Consider the following 23924-nt stretch of genomic DNA (forward strand, 5'->3'; position numbering starts at 1 on the left):
CAGCCGTCCGTCTCGAGAGACGATGGTGTAGCTTCTTAAGAGTCTATCTGCACCGCCGAGAATGGCTGTGCAGTCCGACTCGGGAGTGACATCATATCTGTCTCCTCCCGTGTTGAATCGACATCTTGCGATGACGCTGAAGCTACAGAGCCTGGGCAGGGTGATATGGAGGGTCTGCTGTTGCCCATGCAGCAGACCCCCCCTCTCTTCGCAGCTGAAGGGTCCAAGGGAAAGACGGAGTCAATACAGCTTGGCTTCAGGTGCGCCGCAGGAGTTGCCGGTGTTGACTACAACGTCAAACCGCCTTAGGGACTCCGGCTCCGGATTTTCTGTCAGGGTTTACTCCCTTAGCCTTTCCCCTGAAGAGGTATGCCGCAAGGCAGCGGAGGTTTTTTGGAGTCAGAGTTTTCCTTCCTATATTAAAAACTAATATAGGCTTAAATACATCAAAGTGCTGCTCACATAGCAATGGTAAATGCTGTTTAGAAAACCTGTTGTTTCAAATGTTTTATGTATGTATTGGATCACGTTGTAAAAGTGTTGGGTGTTTGAGAGTCATGGTTACAACTGTTTCCAGAGTTTAGTAGGGAAAACGCACAAAGAGCTTCAGGGCAGTCCCAAGGTTAAAAAGAAACAGACATCGGCGCACTGATTCGCACAGACGGCGAGCTCACACGGTTAAGAGAGTGGATTGGTCAGATCGTGAAGGTCCTGCCCGCAACGTCTCGTCCACCAATGGGTTTGAGGCCACGGACGCTGGGCGCATGGGCGGAACGAGCGCCGTGTGGGCGCCTTAAGTATCGGCTGTGAGGGTCCTTTTGTCGATTAGCCATTCGACGGTGCGGTCAGGTGGTACAGAGCCGGACGGGAAAAACGTCGGTCGCACAGAATCTTCCTCACGGTACCATGTCTAGGCAAGAAGTGGGCGCCAACGCCTTCTCCGGGGTCGTTGCTTCTCAGCCAAGCTCGGCAGTGTCCCAGGCTCCTGAAGGGAGGCCGAAGGAAGAGCCGAATCGAAGAGGTCGAGAGGGCAGTAGGGGCGGCAGAGACGGCGCCTGGAGGGACCCCACCAGCCTCCAGCAGCCTGTGACCGATGGTCCCCAGGAAGAGCCGCTCTGCTTTGGATTGAAGAATGACTGGGTCGGCATCGTGATCGGTGAGAGCTAGAGGATGGGTGTGCGAGGGCAGAGTTGGGAGAGGAAAATACGTGGGTGGGTGGGTGGGGGGTCCTGGGCAAGGGCATCCCCTCTGCCCTCGCCTTGCCTCCAATCAGCTGCCACCTAGTAAGACACAGGTCTCCCCCGGTGACATTTTTAGTATCCTGTGGTACTGGAATGATGTCATTTAATTCACGTTTTGTTGTTTCTAGGGATGGTGCTTTGAGAGAGCAAACTCTTAGAAGACTTAGGAAATTTGTGGGATAAAAATTCAGGCCTTTGACAGCTTATACCCCAAAATGAACTACAAAACAATGCTGAAATCGATCTTTTTGAGCACTGTATAGAGCCATTGACCAAAGATAAGAAGGTAGAAGATAAAGGGCTGCCCAGACAACTCCCCATATCTTGCACATAGTTTAACTTTTTTTTTTTTTTAATCCTCACACTAGGACTTTTGTTCATTGCTTTAAGAGAGAGGGGAAGGAAGAGAGAGAGAGAAATAATGTGAGAGAGAAACATCTGTTGGTTGCCTCAGTATATGCCCTGACCAGAGAACAACCCAGAACCTTACAATTTTTAGGACCCCGCTCCAACAAACAGCCACAGCAGCCAGAGCTAAATATGACTTATCTGCTGAAAACAGGATCTTTTTCTTAGTATATCTTGAGTCTTACAAATTCGTTTTTGAAAAGCATTTAGAAATTATTGGAATTTAGATTTGCCCCATTTTTAATATTCGGTATATGAGTTGATATTTTGCTTTACCCCCCTTTCTTTAAACTGTTTTGAAAGAAAAAAAAAAAAAGATTTTGTAGGGTGCTATTACATAGTGAATATAAGACTGATTGCTTGACCAGCCAGAGATTAATTGATTTTTCAAGGAGTCCCAGGCTCTAAGATCTGAAGAGTGATGCTCCATGAATGAAAGCCACTAAGTTTGCAATAAAAATCACGTAAGTTCTGTTTGCTGTGGCTCAGTGGATTGAGTGCTGGCCTGCAAACTCAAAGGTCACTGGTTCAATTCCTGGTCAGGGCACATGCCTTACTGCAGCCAGGTCCCCAATTGGGGGCCTGTGAGAGGCAGCCGTTTGATGTTCCTCTCATACATTGATGTTTGTCCCTTTCTTCCCCTCTTTCTATAAATAAATAAATAAATAATCCTTAAAAAATAAATTAAACTTTTTTAATCACTTAAGCTCTCAGCACTTATTGAGCTTGAGCCTTGGCTGCTGTGGCTCAGTGGATCGAGTGTTGGCCTGCCAGCCATGTGTTGCTGGTTCGATTCCCAGTCAGGGCACATGACTAGGTTGCACGTCAGGTCCCCAATTGGGAGTGTGAGTGAGAGGCAACCACACAGTGATGTTTCTCTCCCTCTTTCTAAAAATAAATAAATAAAACAAATAAATTAATTTATTTTAAAATTAAGAACTTTGCTTTAAAAAAAAATAAATACAACTTTAACTTACAAAACAATTTAAAATCTATAATACAGCATTCTAAACTTTAAGAACACTATTGTATAGTAGATCTCTAGAATGTTTTCATCTTGCGTGGTTGAACTTACCCATTGAATAACTCTCCGATTTCCTCACCTCCCATCCACCATCCCTGGCAACCAGCATTTTACTTTATTTCTCTAATTCTGATTACATCAGCCAGCTCATAGAAGTAGAGTTATGCACAATTTGTTTTTTCATGATTGGCTTATTTCACTTAGGATAATGTCTTCAAGGTTCATTCCTGTTGTCACATATGGCAGGATTTCTCTTTTTTTCAGGCTAAAAACTTTCACTGTATGTTCATGCCATGTTTTCTTCTTTCAGTCATCTGTTGACATTTAGGTTGTTTCTACCTCTATTGTGAATAATGGATTTAGATTGTTTCTACCTCTATTGTGAATAATGGTGAAGTGTACATGAGAATGCAGATATCATTTTGAGATCCTGATTTCAATACTCTTCCATAAATACCCAGAAGTGGCATTGCTGGAGTATACTGTAATTCCATTTTTAATTTTTTAAGGAACTTCTGTACTGTTTGCCATTGTGGGTGCACCACTTTACATTCCTATCATCAGTGCACAAGGGTTCCCATGTACTCCCCATCCTCCTGAACACTTATCTCTTCTTGATGATCGCATTGTAACAGTTATGAGGTGATTTCTCATTGTGGTTTTGATATTTGCAGTTCCCTAATGATTTCAGTATCTTACCACATGTGCCTGTTGGACATTTGTATGTCTTAAGACAAATGTCTATTCAAGGCCTCTGACCATTTTTAATTGGATTTTTGTTGTTGAATTGTGTGCAGGGTTCCAATTTATCCACGTCCTTGCCAATGCTTGGGATCTAATTAGTTTCCTTGGACTGGTAATGAATCCTTAGTATCTAACTCCAGAAAAGGAGCCTCTTACCACCCACCAACATTTGGAATAGAAAACGTTTGCTTCCCTTTGTCCCTAGGAGCCTTTGTTTGGATGACTTGATAAAGAACTGGAGACCGTTTTTTGAGAAAAGTAGGTAAATCTCCCTTACTGATTTCAACTTGCTTTATAAAAAATCTTTATTTTTAAAAACAGGTCGTGGTGGGTCAAAAATAAAAGACATCCAAAGTACAACAAACACCAAAATACAGGTAAGTGATCTGTGTTCTTAAATACAGAAAGAGCATAGTTCATTCCTAACTCTAGTTTCTGCTCAGTTATTAACATACTGTGGTAACTGAGACAAGTCGCCAACGCTCTTCATACTGCCATTCTTTTCAAGAATTCACCTGAGCAGTGGACCATTCCAGGGTCTAGGTTTTTGGACTCATAAAGGTAAAAATATTTAGAGGTAATCTTCACTGAAGAATGAAATCTCTGGGGACTTACTTGTCATGCCCTTCCTGACCCCCATTCCTCAAACCTTGAGCTGTTCCTATTTCCCAGTCTCAGTAAGCAACCACACCATTCACCAAATTCCCAAGACAGAAATCTCAGATTACTAACTTCTCATTATCCCACAACCAGTCTGCCAGTGCTGAATCCTTTTTATTTCTCATTTTTCTCAAGGAAATCACATCATTTGGGGCATTCTTCCCTAAGTGAAGCAGTCTGTTTCCAATGGTCCTCCTCTAACCATTCTCCACTGTAGCCAGAGCAGTCTCTGGAACACAAATTACATGTGTTCATGATCTTTTCCTGCATAAAAGCCTTTCATAATATCTCAGACACTGGTTGATGGCAGTGCTATATTTACTTTATACTTTTGTATTATTAAAAGCTGAGTGATTGTTGGAGGGGTGAGTGGCAGGGGGACTTCAGTCATACCAATTTTTTCCCTTGTACATAGGTAATAAAAGGGTGTCCTGAAGCAGAAATCAAAATTTTTGGTAGCAAGGCAATGCAGAAAAAAGCAAAAGCAGTGATAGATAATCTTGTTAAAAAACAACAAAATTATAATTCACAACCCAGAATTGGTAAGTAATTTTTTACCTACTAAAGCCTTGTAAAATTTTTTTTTAATTTCATTCAGCTTTATAAGCCATATTATAGCTAATGATTTTCTTGATAATAAAGCTTTAGGTTGCCACTATCAAATCTAGTCTGTTACAGGTTTTTTGTTTCCTATGAAATTCTAGGATACTTTTTCCTTAAGTGAAAACACTTAATCTACTTGGTTAATCCTGTAAGTTTTATTTTAGCCACAGATGAGTAGGAAAAACAAAACAAAACACTAACTTTTTAAAAACATTCTTCTATTAATGATAGAGCAAGAATTAGTCCTGGCCTCCTGTCTCTATAATCTCTTCCTTGGAATGTGACTGACTTTGAAACTTGCCTAATTTGGTATTTTAAAAATCTCAGATCTGCTTGAACTAAATTTAGAAAAAGCTATTACTGAACTATTTCCAGAAGCAATACAGAAGTAGAAAGAACAGAGCCTTGGATTCAAATGGCAGCATTGCCTCTTAGTGTTTCTTGGGAAGGAGCCCCTAAGAATCCTAAGACTCCATTTCTTCATCTGTTAACCTGGGGTAACATCTTCCTCATGGGATTGTTGTGAAGATTAAGTGATTTGTGTGATTTATTAGTAGACACTAGGCTCTCATGCTATTTAACTTCTTCAGTAAGTTACATTTTTTTCCATTTCATGAATCTGAAGTAGATGACTGATGACAAAAACCATGACCAGAATTGTCATGCGACTACTATAGCACTAAAACCCGGAGTTTTATATTGCAGGCATCACTGTCTGGTTATTACAACACAACATAGTAAAATGGTTTTGGGGATTTTATACTGATAGGATTTGTTTGGTAATTAGGTAAACATATTTTAACAGGTATTGTTGCATTCCAACCTTCTGTTCGAAGAGAGGTAAGGGCAGATGGCAGTGTTGTTACTGAAGATCAGCCACTAATTGATTGGGATCAAATTAGAGAAGATGCTTTGAAATGGGAGGAAAAAAAGTGGGCAGGTTAGTGCTGTATTCCAACATTTATATATGGTGTTGGTATTTCTCTTGATTTAGGTTTTTATCCTCTATAAAATGTGTTACTTTTAATAATGAGATCTATATGAAAAAATGATAGTAAAATTTGCAATGCTGCAGTTAGTCCCTAGGGCATGCTACTTTCTATGTTGTCATTTATGCTATAAATGGGAAATTAAAATACTAAACTTACCTATACATTGTCTTATTTGAGATAATTTACTGCAAAGTTTAATAAAATAGAAAATCAGGCCTAAGGGGGAAATGAAGGGAATAAACATGCAGACCATGAGTTGTTAACATTGTTGCTGCGATTGAGCACAAGTTGATCTTGGAGTATCCTGACTGACAAGGGCAAAATACAAAGGGAAAAACATATTTTTTTAAGTAGGATCTTAAATTTATTATACATATAAAGAATTATGCCATTGTAATAATTAAGGACCACTTATTCTGGTGCTGGGCATAGTATTCACCATTAGTTGATGATGTCACAGTGGAAACAGTTCTTTGTCATTGCTATGTTTTGGCAGGTAATGGTGGCTTTAAAGCCATTGAATCTTTTATTTTTTAAGTATATTTTATTGATTATATTGTTACAATAGTTCCAGTTTTTTCCCCTTTGCTCCCCTCTGCCCGGCACCCTCCCTCCCCCAGCAATCCCCACGCCAAGTCCATGCCCATGGTTCGTACATACACTCTCCTGCTTCACCAAAAGGGAAAAACATTTAATGAGCATACAGTTCTTGAGAAGAGATGGGTTTTTAAAATTTGTTTAATTTTAAATGAAATTCTTATTTGGAATTTTATATGGAATAAAATGTTCCACTTTATAGTCACTGAATTTCAGAGAAAATTTGAGCACTAAATTTAGTTATTGGAATGAGGCAGCAATACCACATCATTTATTTAAAATAAAAAAAGCTAATGCACTACTGTGTGACAAATATTAGCAATGATTAATTCTACTGTGGCAGTCAGTCTACACATTAAGTTTCCAGTGCTGCCTTGACAGTAGATGTGTTGGGGAGATTTGGAATGGGTGGCCAGAGAAAGGATTTAAGTTTGGAGGAGGTATGATAGGCATTTATGAAAAAAAGATATAGTATTCTCAGAGTAGAATAAGGATAAATATTCTATTCCTAAACAGTAATGGGATAGACCTACAAAGAGAAGATAGTATCAGTTTACTGTGTTTGAGAGAAGATTCATCAATTGTGATAATTGTGTCTTGTAAAGTTTTTTTTTTCTTTTATACTTAATTTTATACTTAAGGATCTCTTGTGTCAAAAATATAATTGAAAAACAAATCAAAAAGGGAGATCTAGATTCTGGCCTAAGCCTGACTGGCAAAGTGTGGAACAATTATCTAAAACTGTATGGATGCAAGGTGAACTTGATAATGTATTTGGGTTGATTTCTGTTACTTTGAATAAGAGTCAATGAAATGTAAGCTGTCATTATTTATCAAAGTTTGAATTTTCATCTTTCTCCCAGATTTACCCCCAGTTAAGAAAAACTTTTATATGGAGTCAGAAACAACAAGATTAATGTCACAAGAGCAAATAGACATTTGGAGGTGGGTGGTTTTATTACTTTTTTAAGTGAGTATTTGTGTGGTTATGTTATTAGAGTAATTCATTGGGCAAAGATTTGAAATGATTGCTTGAAGTCTGCATGTTTCATATTCAAATGAAAACTTGGTTGCATCCTATTTGATATATATTAGAGCATTGCTGTCCAATAAAACTTTCTGCAAAGATGGAAAATGGGCTATAGTTGTGTCTGATAGAATAGTCACTATCCATATGTAGCTCTTGAACCCTTATGATATGGCTAGTATAATTGAGGAACTAAATTTTTAATTTAAAAATACATGGATAATGCCTGCTGTATTGAATAAGAGTTTTAGAGAATTATTTCTACAATTGTTGGAAATCATAATAAAGCAATCTGATATCCGAATAATAGAATAATTTCTTACTTGAATAATTTCTTAATCTTCAATCCTTATTTTCTAGAATTAAAGGTCCTAATGGAAACATTTTTAAAAATAATGTCTGCTATAAAAACGAAGATAGTATAACAGAAACAACAGTTATTCTAGGTTGGGGTAGAGCGTAGATGTTGGACAAGGAGCTAATATTACCCTGCCAAATGAGAATAATTCCCACTTTGCAGGTTAAAATAAGGGAATATGTGTGGAATGTTGCAGGTCTGTAAGTGTATGCTAAATCTGATACTGAATCGTGATGCATATAATTTTCAGGCTCTATTCTTAACTTTTCCATGAAACTTTCATTGGCCCACTCACACATATAATGTAATTCTTTCTGTGTCTATTCTGATAAAAAATGGACTCACTTCTATTTCTTGGTTATTACATTTTACTGTAACTTTACTAACAGTCTGGTTTTAATCAGTTGAATTTCTAGATATGAACTGAATTAATGCTGGAAAATTTCTTGCTTGGGAGTAATAATATTTGTGCTGCTTTCCCTTAAAGGAAGGAAAATTATAATATAGTGTGTGATGACTTGAAAAATGGTGAGAAACGTCCTGTCCCCAATCCTACTTGTACATTTGAGGATGCTTTTGAATGTTATCCTGAAGTTATGGAAAACATTAAAAAGGCAGGTTTTCAAAAGCCAACACCAATTCAGGTATGCTAAATAATTTTTAGTTCTAATATTTCAGGGATGGTTTTTTTCTCCAAACAATATCTGTTAGAAGTTAAATCACCGGGGGGCACCTGTCTCTTATGAGCACTCCCCTGGTACCACCTGCACCACCTGTTCTGAGCACTCAGAAAATATTTGTTGAAAGAAGTTTGGGGCTGGGAAAGGAGGGACACTTGACACAAAGAAATGCACTTTTTATTTTATTATTTATCATTCTGTTTCAGTCACAGGCATGGCCAATAGTTCTACAAGGAATAGATCTTATAGGAGTAGCCCAAACTGGAACAGGGAAGACACTGTCCTACTTAATGCCTGGACTTATTCACCTTGACTCTCAACCAATGTAAGAATTCCTATAGCTGGGATCTCTGTAGGGGTTTCATAGATATGGATTCCAAAAATGCAATTAGTTTCTTTGATGTATTGCATTGGTCAAAAGGTAATGCCTAATCTCAAGAAAATACACTTGTCCTGTGCTGGTGAAAGTATGAATTTAAAAAACATTTTTGGGAAATGCCCTGGCCAGTGTGGCTCAGTCGATTGGGGGTAGTCTGGCAAACTGAAAGGTTGCTGTTTGGATTCCCAGTCAGGGTACACATGCTGGGGTTGTGGGTTCAGTCCCTGGTTGGGGTGCATGCAAGAAGAACCAATCGATAGATGTTTCCCTTTCACATTGATGCTTCTCTCCCTCTCTTTCTCCTTCCTTTCCCCTCTTTCTGGAATCAATAAAATAAAATAAAATATTGGGGGGGGGGGCAATGAAACGTTGAGAAGAATTTGTTTAAATTATCATGTCCAGTACAATTGTGTGAGAGAATGTTTGACACAGGAAAGCATTGGCCATGTTAAATGAAAAGGCTTCTATCTGGGCCCTTGGATATTTTTTGTTTGTTTGGCTGTCTTTTTTATATTTCTCCACTTTTTATGGAGATGTGACTTTGACACTCATTGCTACAAATTTTGATAGCGCTGAATGCATGTTCCATGTACCTGAGGCAGGTACTAATAATCTGTTTTCTTTCCAAAGAGCTAGAGAGAAAAAGAATGGACCTGGCATGTTAGTCCTTACACCCACTCGAGAATTAGCTCTTCAAGTGCAAGCTGAATGTTCTAAGTATTCATATAAAGGTCTTAAAAAGTAAGTCACTTCTTTGGCTTTTCCTGCATCAGCATCTTAATCATTGTAGCTTTACACATTCTCTCATTATTTTTCACACATTTCGAGAATCTGGTTGGCTCAGCATGGAGCAGGTATTATCTCTGACCCAAATCAACTGTAGCCAGGGTGGTGGGGTTAATAACAATAATGCAAACATGGCTCTCTAGGACAGACACACTAATGTGGGTTGATGGGTATTGATAGTTCTCAGGAAGGAGCAAATAGTGCCAAAGGCATCTGATTCTTTTTTTTTAATTTATATACTTTTTATTTTATTTTATACCCTAGAGGCTTAAGTTGGTTGGGATTTTGAGTTGTGTTGGGATATTCCTTGCCTGAACATAAGCCTCTGTTTTTTTTTAAGTGTTTGTATATATGGTGGTGGAGACAGAAACGGACAAATAGAAGATCTGACAAAAGGTGTAGATATCATTATTGCAACTCCTGGAAGACTGAATGATCTGCAAATGAATAACTTTGTCAACCTGAAAAGTATAACCTACTTGGTAATCATGGAGTAGGAGTCTGGGATACTGGGAAGAACTAAAACTCTTATGAAAACAGTCTTTTAGAATAGCTGTCCATTTTATAATATTTTTATATTGTAAGAATATTTCCTATTCCCTCTAATATGGTAAAATAAGGATTTTAAGATAATTTTATTTTAATGATTTTATAAATTTGGAAAATGTAGATAAATACAAAAGAAAATAAAAACCCACATGGATATTTAGACAAACTTTTTCATTAAATAGACTTAGAAAATATTAACCCACTTAAAAATAATCAAAAATCAGTTTTATGTTATAACCACACCACTTATTTTCTCCTGGAGAAATTAAAATAGTAGCTTAGGAAATAGGGGAAATGAGAAAATAGTTACCTGTTAGTGTCATATATATATATATATATATTTATTTATTTGTTTATTTAAGATTCTATTTATTTTCAAAGAGAAGGGAAGTGAGGGAGAAAGTGAAGGAGAGAAACAGCCATTGGTTGCCTCTCGCAAGGCCCCCAACAAGGGACCCAGCCTGCAACCTAGGCATGTGCCCCAGCTGGGGACCTGGAACCAGACTGGTTGCCTTTTGGTCTGCAGGCTGGTGCTCAGTCCACTGAGCCACACCAGCCAGAGCATGTCATATTTATAAAGAAAGCATACATATTAGCTACCTCTCCTATCTATCTAGCCACAAACATTTTTAATGCAGGTATTAGATGAAGCTGACAAGATGCTGGATATGGGATTTGAACCCCAAATAATGAAGATTTTATTAGATGTACGCCCAGACAGGCAGACTATTATGACAAGGTAGGTATATGCCTACGTGCTAGTGTGTAACATAGAAATCATTGGAATAGAATGCAGTCTGATTGATTTCCCCACAGGATTTTGAGAGCATTTCTTGAAAGTATTTTGAGATCCTTAGGTGAAAGATATCATGTCATCACTTAGTATAGCAATTCAATGTATCAGTGTAACAGGAACTATTGGTTTCCTAAGTTACAGATAGAGATTTGTATAAAAAACATAGGACTCCTGGAGGGGAGACTGCTTCATAGTGGGGTCTCACATTTGAATAAGGGATCCCTTGTTCTTTGAGATAAACATTTGACTACTGAATACTTTTTTGCCCATGGTAAACCTGAGGAAGTAATGATTGTTATTTAAATATAGTGATTGGTAAACAATTTTCTCCTTTGTGCCATTAGCACAAAAAGTATATAATTGAGGAAATATACTAAAGCTCACTTGATTTCCTTTCCCATCTCACTGTTGTGAAAATATAAAAGGTAATTATTTTCATAATATACATATGGTTAAGAAATTTTTTTATTTATATATCCTTTCATCAGTACACTTAACATTGTCGACCAGCAGTTTTATACAAAAGCTATCCCATATCACTGGCTTTTTTTCATAATTGAATAGGAAAATGAAACAATTGACAAAAATTTTTAATAAAATCCTATATTATTCTCAGTTTTAAGAATTGTATAAGCTAATACAATTGCAAACACGAGTTAACTCGTTATCGGTCAACAGTGTTTGGGCTTGAAAACAAATTTTTTTGTGATCAGTCAACAATGTGTTAAAATGTGTTTAACTTAGTTTTGCCTGCTGACAGTGTATGAAAAATACAAGGTTTTTCATTCCTTTTATAAAGGCCTAGAGAAATCTAGCACTTGAATTCATTTTACCTTTCCAAAAATTAGAGTTTGAGGTATAAGTCTCCTTCACCTTTGGTTTATAAACTTGTTTATTAAACAGATTTAAAGGTTTCCTTTAGTAGCTTCACTAAAGTTGAGCACTTCTTTGAGAAGTACTTATTGAAAAGAACTAAATTTGTCTTTCATGAGCAATTTGGTTCATAGCATTCTTAGGGAAACTTAATGGTTGTTTTATAACACATTTTTACTATTTATGTATCTTGTTTTATTTCTAGTGCAACATGGCCATATGAGGTCCGTCGACTTGCACAGTCTTATTTGAAAGAGCCAATGATTGTATATGTTGGTACTTTGGATCTGGTTGTAAGTTTGTTTTTTATTACTATTGCTAAAAATATTTTTTCAATGCAAATAGAGAACTTTATTTGATGGTTTAATATGCTATTATGTTTATTTTTTATTAAATTTATTCAGGTGACATTGGTTAATAAGATCATATAGGTTTCAAGTGTACATTTCTATGATACCTGATCTGTATATTGCATTGTGTGCTCACCACCCAAAGTCAAATCATCATCCAAAATAGTTCTTATTAACTATGGACATTTTAATTACTTTGTGTTTTGGCAGATCTCCTCTGCCCACTCCCTAATTTTAGAGCAAATACTAGATAGATATGATTCTATCTATAAACACTGCAGTATATATGTCTAAAAGACTAATTTAAACATGATTATAGTATATCTCACACCTAAAATTTTAATAATCCTTTAATACTATCAAATATCCAGTCATTGTTCCTATTTTCCTGATATCTCACTTTTTAAAATATTTTATTTATTTATTTTTAGAGAGAGGAAAAGAGAGGGAGAGAAACAGTAATGTTCAAGAGATTCATCGATCACTTGCCTCTCATATACTTCCAGTTGGGGACCTGGCCTGCAACCCAGGGATGTGCCCTGACTAGGAATCGAACTGTCAACCATATGGTTCACAGGCTGGTACTCAATCCACTGAGCTACACCAGTCAGGGCTGATATCTCTTTTTTATTAACCCTGTTAGAATGGGCTCTAAACAAAGTCTACACATCTGTGCATATATTTAAGCCAGTTCTCTTTTTGTGAAGTTAAGATAATTGTGAAGTTAGTAATTATACAATTTATAATGAAAGATCTCCATTATATCTCTCCTATAAAGTTTTCTGGCCTTTCACTTAATAATTGTAATTGAGCTCTGACTGGTATGGCTCAGTGGATTGAGCGCTAGCCTGCAAACCAAACGGTCACCAGTTCGATTTCCAGTCAGGGCACATGCCTGGGTTGTGGGCCAGGTCCCATTTGGGGTATGTGAAAGAGGCAACCGATTGATGTTTCTCTCCCTTTCTTTCTCCCTCCCTTCTCCTCTCTCTAAAAATAAATTAAATCTTTTTAAAAACTGTAATTGTTCTTTCAATTAATCATTAATGAAAATTGCCCCTTTTTACTTAATCACTAGTAATAATAATGACTCATTTTCTAGGCTCATTTCATTAGATTTCATGAAAAGCACGATAAATGCTTGGGTCTTTCCTTTCATTAAGTGCTATTAAAATCTTTTATCTCTGGGTCAAAAAATAGTACAAATGATATTTTGAAATTTTGCATTACATTGTCAAAATACTCATTGAATGGAAACTCTTGTGTATAAACTAATCATCTTCCTTCATAGTAAGGGCTATACTCAAAATTCATGATAGTTTTTGTAAGATTAGCCTCACCCCATGATTTTCTTCTCCTACAGTGGTAGCCAACTTTCAACACATTGCTAACCATTCAAGAGTTCCAACTTATCTTGGGTGAAAAAGTGATAAAAAATGAAAGGCTGAGCTATAGATCCTTGAGTAGAAATAGAGTTTTGTGGGGACCTGCCTTCTTCCTGTTAGCAGTTTATTAAAACATTAACATCTGGTAGAAATAATATTTATTTTGAGCCAAATTATTGTATTTGCCCATCATTGTTGACGTACTATGATCTTTGAATCTTTTAGGCTGTAAGTACTGTGAAGCAAAATATAATTGTCACCACAGAAGAAGAGAAACGATCTCATATCCAAACTTTCCTAGAGAGTATGTCTCCCAAAGACAAAGTCATAGTGTTTGTCAGCAGAAAAGCTGTGTAGGTATTTTTCTCTTTTAATCATCAGTCAAATTGATTTGTTTAGCATTAATTCTATTTGTATACTAATTTCAAATGGGGGTGTATATGCCTTTCAGTAGGTTATTTCAGACTTTTGCTAATAGAAGTAAAATAGTGAATTGATGATGGTATTAGAATAAGCACTTAAGATCACTGACTTTGTTTGCTTCAGTGCTGATCACTTATCAAGTGACCTGATTCTCCGACATATATCAGTAGAGTCTCTGCATGGCAACAGAGAACAGAGCGATCGAGAGAAAGCATTGGAGAATTTTAAAACAGGTACGTTTATGCAATTACTATTTGTTGCATTTTGAAAGAGGACAATGCATGTGAGTGGCTGAGTGACAGCTCCTTTTCATAGAACCCATTTCTAAGATCTGTCCTCAGTTTACAGACCTCATCACTTTACTTATTAAAGCTCTAAATACTAATCAAAGTCTCAGAACTATCCAAACTCAAAAGAGCTAATGTTTAAACCTGGATATCAAGGCAATGATTTTCAATAGGGGATATTTTTATTAGTTTACCTGAGCTACATGTATCTATGACATAGCTCAGATCATTCAGGGACCATTTGCTGAACCATGGTATCTATTGTGTTGTAGCTTGCTAGCAGTCGAGGAAAAAACTAAATATCCCTTTCTCATTTTCACTGCCTTAAGTGTTTTAATATTGAAGGTGATAGTACTTCACCTGATCAGATATTAGGGGAAATATACATTCTGATCTGTCCTGGGTTGGTTTATGCAAGAATGCGTCTATAAGCTTTTGGCTTTATTCTTTAGGTAAAGTGAGAATACTGATTGCTACTGACTTAGCATCTCGGGGTCTTGATGTTCATGATGTCACACATGTCTATAATTATGATTTTCCTCGGAACATTGAAGAATATGTACACAGAGTAGGACGCACTGGAAGAGCAGGGTAAGAATCATAGTCTGCCCATGAAAGAAGCCAACTCTGGCCTTGGCAAGTGTGGCTCGGTTGGAGCATCATCACATAAACCCAAAGATTGCAGGTTTGATTCCCAGTTAGGGCACGTGACTGGGTTGCAGGTTTAGTCCCCAGTTGGGGCATGTGCAAGAGACAACAGATTGATGTTTCTCTCTCAAATCTATGTTTCTCTCCCTGTCTCTCTCCCTCCTTTCCCCTCTATCTAAAATCAATAAGCATGTCCTCAGGTGAGGATTTTTTTTAAAGCCAACCCTGGCTCCTCATTACTCTTCTCAGACACTTTTATGTAGAAAACTATTTTGTTCTCTTGCCTGTAAATTGTCTGAGCCACCCTAGAACCGGCTTGGCTACTTTTATTTCTGTACAATTGGCCCGTTTCAGGTTCAACCAGACCCTTCTGTGGTTAGGTGCATGTAACTTTTCAATTCCACTTTTTACTTTATGTCTCTAGTGTCACAAAACTGATAGTTGCCCAGTGGTTCCTGTTATGAAAGCTGGCATGTATAAGGGACCTTTCCTTCCCGGGAGCACTACTATCACAGACCCTTTGTAACATGCTGTTTAAACAACTGCATATTATTTAGATTTCATATTGCTGTTTGAATGATGCTAAATTCTGACCTGTAATTCATATTTGGGCTTGTGAAAAAGTTGATGTTTTGCTGCTGCTGTTTTTATTATTCTGTTTTACTAACTGAATGATGAATATTAGTTATAAATCAAATTACATGAGTTTTTCCCACCCCTTAAAGGAGGACTGGAGTTTCAATAACCCTTATCACTCGAAATGATTGGAGGGTTGCCAGTGAATTAATTAACATTCTGGAAAGAGCAAATCAGGTGAGAATATAAAACTCATTAGAAATTTACCTCATATTACTTTTGATATTCAAATAATTTCATTTATTCTAAGTCCTGGGCCTTATTGCTTACCAGGAAAGACAGATATGAAACAAGTTATCAAACATGTTATGAAGACTATAGCCAAACAAAGATGAGTAGCTATAATATTACATAACTGGGGAACCTAATCTAAGGGGATCAGCACAACTGAAACCCCTGCTGAGGAAGGGTTAGGAGAGGTGTAGAAGGATGGGGTAAGTCTTCCCGCACGGGAACATAATCTGGCCTAGACATGAAAAGAACATACAGCAAGTGGCACCAGGTAAGGCAAGTTAAGGGCACTGGGAAGCACCTGGGGTCTGTACAAACAGGAGTAGAGTAATGATGGGTGTTTTAAAAATCAGGCTGATTTTATGGCTTGAAGGTAAATTCAGAGTTTAATATGCAGGGAGATACATTTCATTCTGTTTGAAAATATCATGCAGTCAGTTCTGGACATTCTCTAATTGAAATGGTTTGGAGGCATTTTAGTATATGCAAAAAAGCTGTTATAGTAAAAGGATAATCTCAATCCTAAAAACACATTTAATGGTTTCAGAATATCCCAGAGGAACTTGTGGAGATGGCTGAGAGATATAAGGCAAATAAACTGAAAAGAGAAGTAGAAAAAAAATTGGGAAGACCCCAAGGAAAACCCAAGAAGTTTTATGAATAATGTCTTTGTTGAAAAGTGGCACCAGCCTACCTACAGGAGGTAAAATTTGATTAACATGTGGTCTTTCAAATGCCTGTTTTCCTTAACTAGGCTTCATTAGTATGCTTACTGCAATCGATATTATCTCTAAGGGTTATTAACATAATAAATTATTAGGTGTTATTCTTTACCTGTTACCTAAATTCCAGTTACTATATCTTATTTAGAGTTAGAAGTATTAATTCAGAGTTGAGAAAATAGACTTTTAAGTTGTACAGAAAGATCAAGGGTATAATGGAGTTGGTCAAGGTATATATTGTCATAACTTCTTCTGAGCAACTTGGTAATGTATCAATTAAAACACATATGCCTTTTGGTCCAGCAATTCCTCTTCTAAAAATGTATTCTATAAATGTCTGCGTATCTAAGTAATGATTTATTATAGCATTATTTGTAGTAGGAAAAGACTATTATCTAAATGTCCAGTAGGGTACCATAGGTTTAAACTATGGAGAAAATATTTTTGCAGCTCATATTTCTGGCTAGGAATTCATATCCACAATATAGAGAACTCTTTAAACTGAAGAGAAACAAACAGCCTGACTAAAAATGAGCAAAGGATTTGACCAGACATTTCTCCAAAGAAGATATACAGGGTAGGGCAGAAGTAGGTTTACAGTTGTATGTGAAACACAGTTTATTCTTGTATTATTATGTATTAATTATTGTATTATTTTCCATACTTTTGCCCGACCCTGTACAAATGGCCAACAAACATATGAAAAGATGTTCAGTGTCACTAATCACTAGGGAAACGCAAATCAAAGCGACAGTGAATTTAGTTCACACCCATTAGGATGGCTACTAGAGGATGGCTGTTAACAAATAAACAGAAAATATGTGTTGGTGAGGATGTGGAGAAACCAAACCTTGTGCATTGTTGGTGGGAATGTAAAATGGTGCATCTACTATCCAAAATATGGCAGTTCCTCAAAAAACTAAAAATAGAACCCAGCAAATCTACTTCTGGGTATACATCCAAAAGAATTGAAAGCAGGGTCCCCAGGAGGTATTTGTTCACCCATGTTCACAGCAGCTTTATTTATAAGAGCCAAAAGGTGGAGGCAACCCAGCTGTGAATGAATGAATGAACAAAGTGATGTGTAAGAGGAAATTCTGACACATGCTACGAAATGGTTGAACCTTGAGGGTATTATGTGAAAGGATATTGTGCTAAGTGAGGACAAATATTGTGTGATTCCACTTACATAGGGCACCTAAAGTAGTCAGTAAACAGTGACAAAGGAGCAGGTGGTTGCCAGGAGCTGGTGGGAGGGAGGAAATGGGAAAATGTTTACTGGGTATATAGAGTTTCAGTTTTGCAAGATGAAAAAGTTCTGGATGATTTTGTTAACCAGTGTAATCCCAATAAATTCAATGAAAATTAAAAAGAAAGTTCTGAAGAGGAATTGTAGAACGATGAATATACTTAACACTATAACACTATTGAATCGTTACTTAAAAATGGTTGGGATGGTAAGTTTTGTTATGTATTTCATCACAATTAAAAATGTTTTAAAAAATTGGGGAACAGCCATTTACATTTTTTTCTACTTACTTTTCAGAATTCAAGATTTTTTAGAGATACACTACTAAACTATAGTGAAGTATGGAAACATGCTGGCAGTGTTTGAAAAGACTAATTCTTAATATAATAGTGTTTTAAAATGTAGAATTTAATATTTTAAACTTTCTTTAATAAAAATTGAAAGTATTTAAGTTTGAGTTGAAAAACTTTTCATGGATATTAAGAAATGTACCATTAAACTTCTTTCACTTTTTACTATCTTTTTATTTAAAAAAAAAAAAGTAAATTTTGTCTCCTGTAACATCGCTGTTTTAAGGAAAATCTTTAAAGTGTTTAAAGCTTGTTCAGATATTGTTATGACAATGAAAAAGATACTGTTAACAAAATAAAAATTTTTCTATGATAAAAAGATAAACTGATCTCTGTCTTATGCATAGCCCTTTAATTGTGTGTTTACTGAATAGTATTTTATTCAGGGTTTTTTTTTCTTTTACCTTATTATTATTGTTGTTTTAGATTTTATTTATTTTTAAAGAGGGGGAAAAGGGGGGGGCATCAGTGTGTGGTTGCCTCTTGCACTCCCCCAACAAGCTACCTGGCCCACAACACAGGCCAGTGTCCTGACTGGAAGCTGGCACTTAGTCCACTGAGCCACACCAGCCAGGGCTCAGGGGTTCTTTTCTTAAGTGATTACACTTCACCTACTTTGAAAGGAAACAGTAAAAGTTTCATGGGAACAAAAGATGCAACAGCTGTTTCTTACATTTTAACCTATAGCTCCATGCTAAAATAAATCCTAGGAAAATAATTTCATTTCCATGAAAGCTTCTTTGACTAATAATACTCCCCAACTTTCCCTTACAGTTTTGTGTACAGTTTCCTGTGTTCCATATATGATAGCTACCTGTATTAACATTTAGTATACATGTAGATGCTTATATTTGTGTATAATTAGACCTTCATTATCTCATGTTATTCATGCAATAATAGTTTCCTGGTATTAGAATTAAGAAGATTGATAACAAACAAAGAAAATAAAGGTAAAAGCATAAATTGATGAATAGAAAGTACAGAGTTCAGTGAAAATCAACACCCGATTCTTTAGTAAGACACATCAAATTCCTGGTAAGTCTTGAGTGGTTAGGGGAGAACAGCTCTCCCAGCACACTCTAAACTACCTTAGGGATATAGAGGCATAAAAATTTAAGAACAGTGTATAGCATATCAACAAATAGGAATTCATAAGCTTGACTATATTTTCCTAAGTTACCAAAATTAACTCAGGTAGTTAAGCTGAATAAACAAAACAGAAGAAACACAAAAGGTAGTAAGAAGCTTTTGACAAGAGGGCAAATCTTGCATACCAAAACATTAAAACAGGTGAGTTTCTCAAAGCTCAGTCTATCCAGCTAGCATAACTGGTATCAAAACTGAAAAATAGCATTAAATCAAGCCATTCTTTCTGTACATAAAAATATCTCTAGAAAATAGCAATCTGAATATTGCAATGGAATAAAATGCAAACATTAGGAAGAATGAGGCAGTTGTATTGATACAGATGTGAAACTCAGGTTCATATTACCTCGGTGGTCCAAGAAACCTCCAGAAGTAATCCTGATTTGAGGAGAGCTTCTTTTGCTGACTGCTAATGTCCCCCAGAAGCCTGGCAAATGCAAACAAATCCTCTCTAAAGGGAGGTGCCTACATTCTAGACTAAAAAGAATCTCCACAAATAATAATTCTTTTTAAATCGTCACTCGAGGACACACATATTGATTTTAGAGAGAGGGGAAAGAAAGGTGGGGAAAGAGGGAGAGAAACATCAATGAGAGAGGCATTGATCAGTTGCCTCTAGTAGGTGCCACAACTGGGGATAGACCCTGCAACCAGGCATGTGCCCTGTCTGGGAATCAAACTCTTGACCTTTTGGTTTACGGGATGACTCCCCAAACAATCAAGCCACACTGGCCAGGACCACAAATAATACTTAAAGAATAATAACTATGCACCACAGACAACCAAAAAAATAGAAACAGAAGCAGTAAACTAGAAACACTGAAATTACCAGATATAAAACTGTGATTACTATGTAATTAAGTAAACAAAACATGGGCTTCAAAATACCTGCCAGAAAAAGAAAACTGTAAAAAGTGACATAGATGAGGACGAGAACCAGATAAAACTTCTAGAAATCAAACAAATTTGTAATTTTCAAATTCAATGACCACAGATGAAAGAAAAGTGGAATGATAATATTATTATAGCCAGGGGATAGCTATGAGAATATGATATCCTCCCCACTTTTCCATGTATGTATATGTGTGCATAATAAAAATTTTAAGGATGAGTTTACCAGAGGATGAAACATAACACTGAATAAGTGAACTGGAAGATAAATCAGAATCCAGATGTAGCACAGAAAGACAACAAAGATGGAAAATACAAAAGAGGGTTGGATAATAAAAATTCAGTTAGAAGTTCTAGCATACCCAGAGAGGAGATTAAGGTAAGGCTAATATTTGAAGAGATAATAGCTGAGAATTTTCCAGAATCAATGAAAAATATCCACAGAATAAAGTTCAATTAATCTCATACAGCATAAATTTTAAAATATATACAATTATACATATAATAATGAAATTCCAGAACACCAAAAACAAAAATGCTACGATCAGCCAGAGAAAAATAGGTAATACTGTCTCTCTGAGTAGTGGAATTATAAGCAATTTGAACTTTATATTTTACATTTATATGTGAACATCTGATTTTGTTAGATATTACTTTTAAGTTGACACATTTGATTCTTTTTTATCAAAAAGTCATATATGCATATATTATGCAGAAGCAAATGGTTCTACAAGCCTTATTTTTGTAAAGTAGTCCCTAGCCATTCTACCCTTCATTTTTCATTACCATGCTTATATGGCATTCTTGGTTTTTCAAATTTGATTTTTCTACTGATTTCCCACTGTAAGAATGATAATTCATTCTTTCATAGCTGTGATGGTCAGACTCATAATCCCCAACTCCTGGGGTTCATATCCAGATAGGTATTAATAACCTAATTCAAAGACAGGTCTTACCTTTGCTGTTGGCTTCTGGGATATAATCACTAAGTCCTTGGAACATGTCAGAAAATCTACCAATGTGATTTATGGTGGGGTTTTGGATCATACTGTTTAACTTCTGGAGGGACTGGAAACTGAAGTAAGTCATCTGGGCAACTAACCACTGACCTCCAATAAAAACTGGATACTGAGGCCAAAAAGAGTGTCTCTGGTTGGCAATAATCCACATGTATTATATACAACAATGCAAAGAGAATAATGTATCCATACTCCACAGAAATAAAAGCCCTGTGTTTGGTACCCTCCTGGACTCTGCTCTATGTGCTTTTTCCCTTGGCATACCTCTTCAGGGGAAAGGCTAAGGGAGTAAACCCCGACAGAAAATCCGGAGCCGGAGTCCCTAAGGCAGTTTGACGTTGTAGTCAACACCGGCAACTCCTGCGGCGCACCTGAAGCCAAGCTGTGTTGACTCCGTCTTTCCCTTGGACCCTTCAGCTGCTAAGAGAGGGGGGGTCTGCTGCATGGGCAACAGCAGACCCTCCATATCACCCTGCCCAGGCTCTGTAGCTTCAGCTCCACTGGAGAGGACACTCCAGCGTCATCGCCAGATGTCGATTCAACACGGGAGGAGACAGATACCGTGTCACTCCCGAGTCGGACTGCACAGCCATTCTCGGCGGTGCAGATAGACTCTTAAGAAGCTACACCATCATCTCTCGAGACGGACGGCTGCCGACGACGACGAATTATAACCTACCTGTATCTTTACCCTGAAATAAACTAAAACCATGAATTACAGGTTTCAACAAGTTCCGTCTTTCCAGTGAATTATCAAACCTGGGAATGATTTGGGGAATCTCCTAAAACTGCAGTTGGCTTTATAGGACTGTTTAACCCCCCGTAACAGTACAGTTGGATAAACTGACACAACATCCTTGAGTGATTCCCCTTCTCTTTAGTATGGATGTAAACTGTGACTTGCTTCCAACCAATTAAATACGGTTAAGACAATGGGCTGTATGATTATGTGTATGTAACTATGTTTTAAAAAACGGTAGAGCCCCTCTTACTAGTCTCCCTCCCACGCTGACTTTGAAGTGGCTGCCATGTTGTGTATGGGCAGCCAGTGCTGGGCGGTTCACACAGCAAGGAACCGAAGGCAGTTTCTAGCTTGCAGTCAGAAAGAAGCCGAAGTCCTCAGTCTTAACTGTAAGGCACTAAATACTGTCAACAAAAATGGATACTTTTCCAGTCACACCTCCAATGAGGCTACAGCCCCAGCTGACATCTTGATTTTAGGCTGTGAGGCTCGCCATAGAGCCATGCCCAGAATCTTGATCCACTAAAACTATGAAATAATACATCCATCCAGACAGCATCCAGCCATGTAATATGAAAAGTAGAGACATTTATTGAAGAAGATACAAGATAGAAGAAACATTATACATTGGACAATGACTCCTCAGTCCCCTTCAAAGTATACACCTTGTAATCTCACACAGTTCTCCCAGTGTCTCTTCTACTGCTGAAAACACTGCAAAATCTTTTGCTGGAATTGTCATCAGCTGCCCTGTCATATTTGTATTTTCCTGAATCTCACTGACAGTCTGAAATCTCTTCCCTTTCAAAGGTGATTTTAGTTTGGGGGAAAAGCCAGAAGTCGTAGGGCACCAAATCTGGCCTGTAGCGGGGCTGAGTCACCTTGGTGATTTGGTGTTTTGCCAAAAAACTCTGCATGAGATGTGATGTGTGAGCAGGTGCATTGTTGTGATGAAGCTGCTAATCACCAGTTGCCCATTGCTGCTGACTTCTGAATCATCTGAATAGTATCCTTGGAGGAATATTCAAGCTACACAACATACATAAACCAGAAGACTGATATATTCAACCACATTCGAAATTTAAGCCTTGGCCAGGTAGGCTCAGTTGGTTAAAGCGCCATCCCAATACACCAAGTTTGTGGGTTCAATCCCCAGTCGGAGCTCATACAATATAAGAATTGGCTCCCTCTCTCTCTCTAAAATAAATTTAAAAAAAATTTTTTTAAAGAAAGAGACATGGTAAACATAAGATGTATGAGGCTGCTGCCAATGTAACACAGGATACTGTTTCACAGCAAACGTTTTTATAAGTAGAAACAGTATTCTAAAATAATAAAAAATATAGTATAATAAATAAATTAGTAAGTCATTTATTATCAAGTATTATGTACTGTGCATGACTTCATGTGTTATACTTTCATTTGACTGGCAGCACAGGTTTGTTTATACCAGCATCACCACAAACATGTGAGTCATGTGTTGTATGTGCTATGACTTTACCATGGATGACTACATCACTAGTTGATAGGAATTTTGCAGCTCCATTATAATCTTATGGGACCACCATCATATATATGGTCTGTCATTATGTGGTACATGACTGTATCTAAAATATATTTTTAGGAACTTCTAAAAAACACCCAAAAAGAAAATGCGCAAAATATAGTAATAAGGAAACAAAAAGCAGCTGCCTCTAGGTTAAACACTGCCACAGAGAGGAGACATTTTATTCCACACCTGTTTCAATTTTGTACCATATGTATGTATTACCTTTTCAGAAATACATATAAAAGTGTTACTAAAAAAAGTTACACGTTTTATATTTACCTACATTTATTAACTTATTCAATATTTTCCTATAAGCTTATGAATTTCCTGACACATGTAAAGACAATAAAGAACTCATTTTTTCATTTCATTCTTACTTGTCCTAACATTTAGGACAGGACACTGCTTCCAAATATATTTGTATGTTGAACAAAGCCCACCAGTTTTATGGAGGCAATGATCACTTCTAATATTGTCTTTTGTAACCTTCCACACATTTGTGCTAGGTGAAAAGTAAAAAAAAAAAAGGGGGGGGGCATTAAAAATAAAAAGTGGTGTTCAATAAGTGCTTGATGAATTTTA

At 36.9% G+C, this 23924-nt stretch overlaps 1 protein-coding gene across 1 annotated transcript; it reads left to right on the forward strand.

Moving 5' to 3' along the window:
• The first annotated feature begins 834 nt into the window (after nucleotides 1-834).
• Nucleotides 835-18029, forward strand: DDX43 (DEAD-box helicase 43). The gene is made up of 17 exons (XM_090282662.1): nucleotides 835-1156; nucleotides 3739-3794; nucleotides 4493-4619; nucleotides 5486-5620; nucleotides 7133-7214; nucleotides 8142-8298; nucleotides 8541-8659; nucleotides 9344-9454; nucleotides 9840-9981; nucleotides 10687-10787; nucleotides 11923-12010; nucleotides 13675-13802; nucleotides 13996-14105; nucleotides 14612-14750; nucleotides 15533-15620; nucleotides 16222-16377; nucleotides 17943-18029. Exons 1-16 carry the CDS (start codon nucleotides 907-909, stop codon nucleotides 16336-16338), a joined length of 1950 nt encoding a protein of 649 aa, XP_090138788.1. The 5' UTR covers nucleotides 835-906; the 3' UTR covers nucleotides 16339-16377; nucleotides 17943-18029.
• Nucleotides 18030-23924: the final 5895 nt, after the last annotated feature.

Source organism: Furipterus horrens, unplaced genomic scaffold (assembly GCF_987537825.1).
Source record: "Furipterus horrens unplaced genomic scaffold, mFurHor1.1.pri manual_scaffold_6, whole genome shotgun sequence".
In the NCBI taxonomy this organism is placed as follows: domain Eukaryota; kingdom Metazoa; phylum Chordata; class Mammalia; order Chiroptera; family Furipteridae; genus Furipterus; species Furipterus horrens.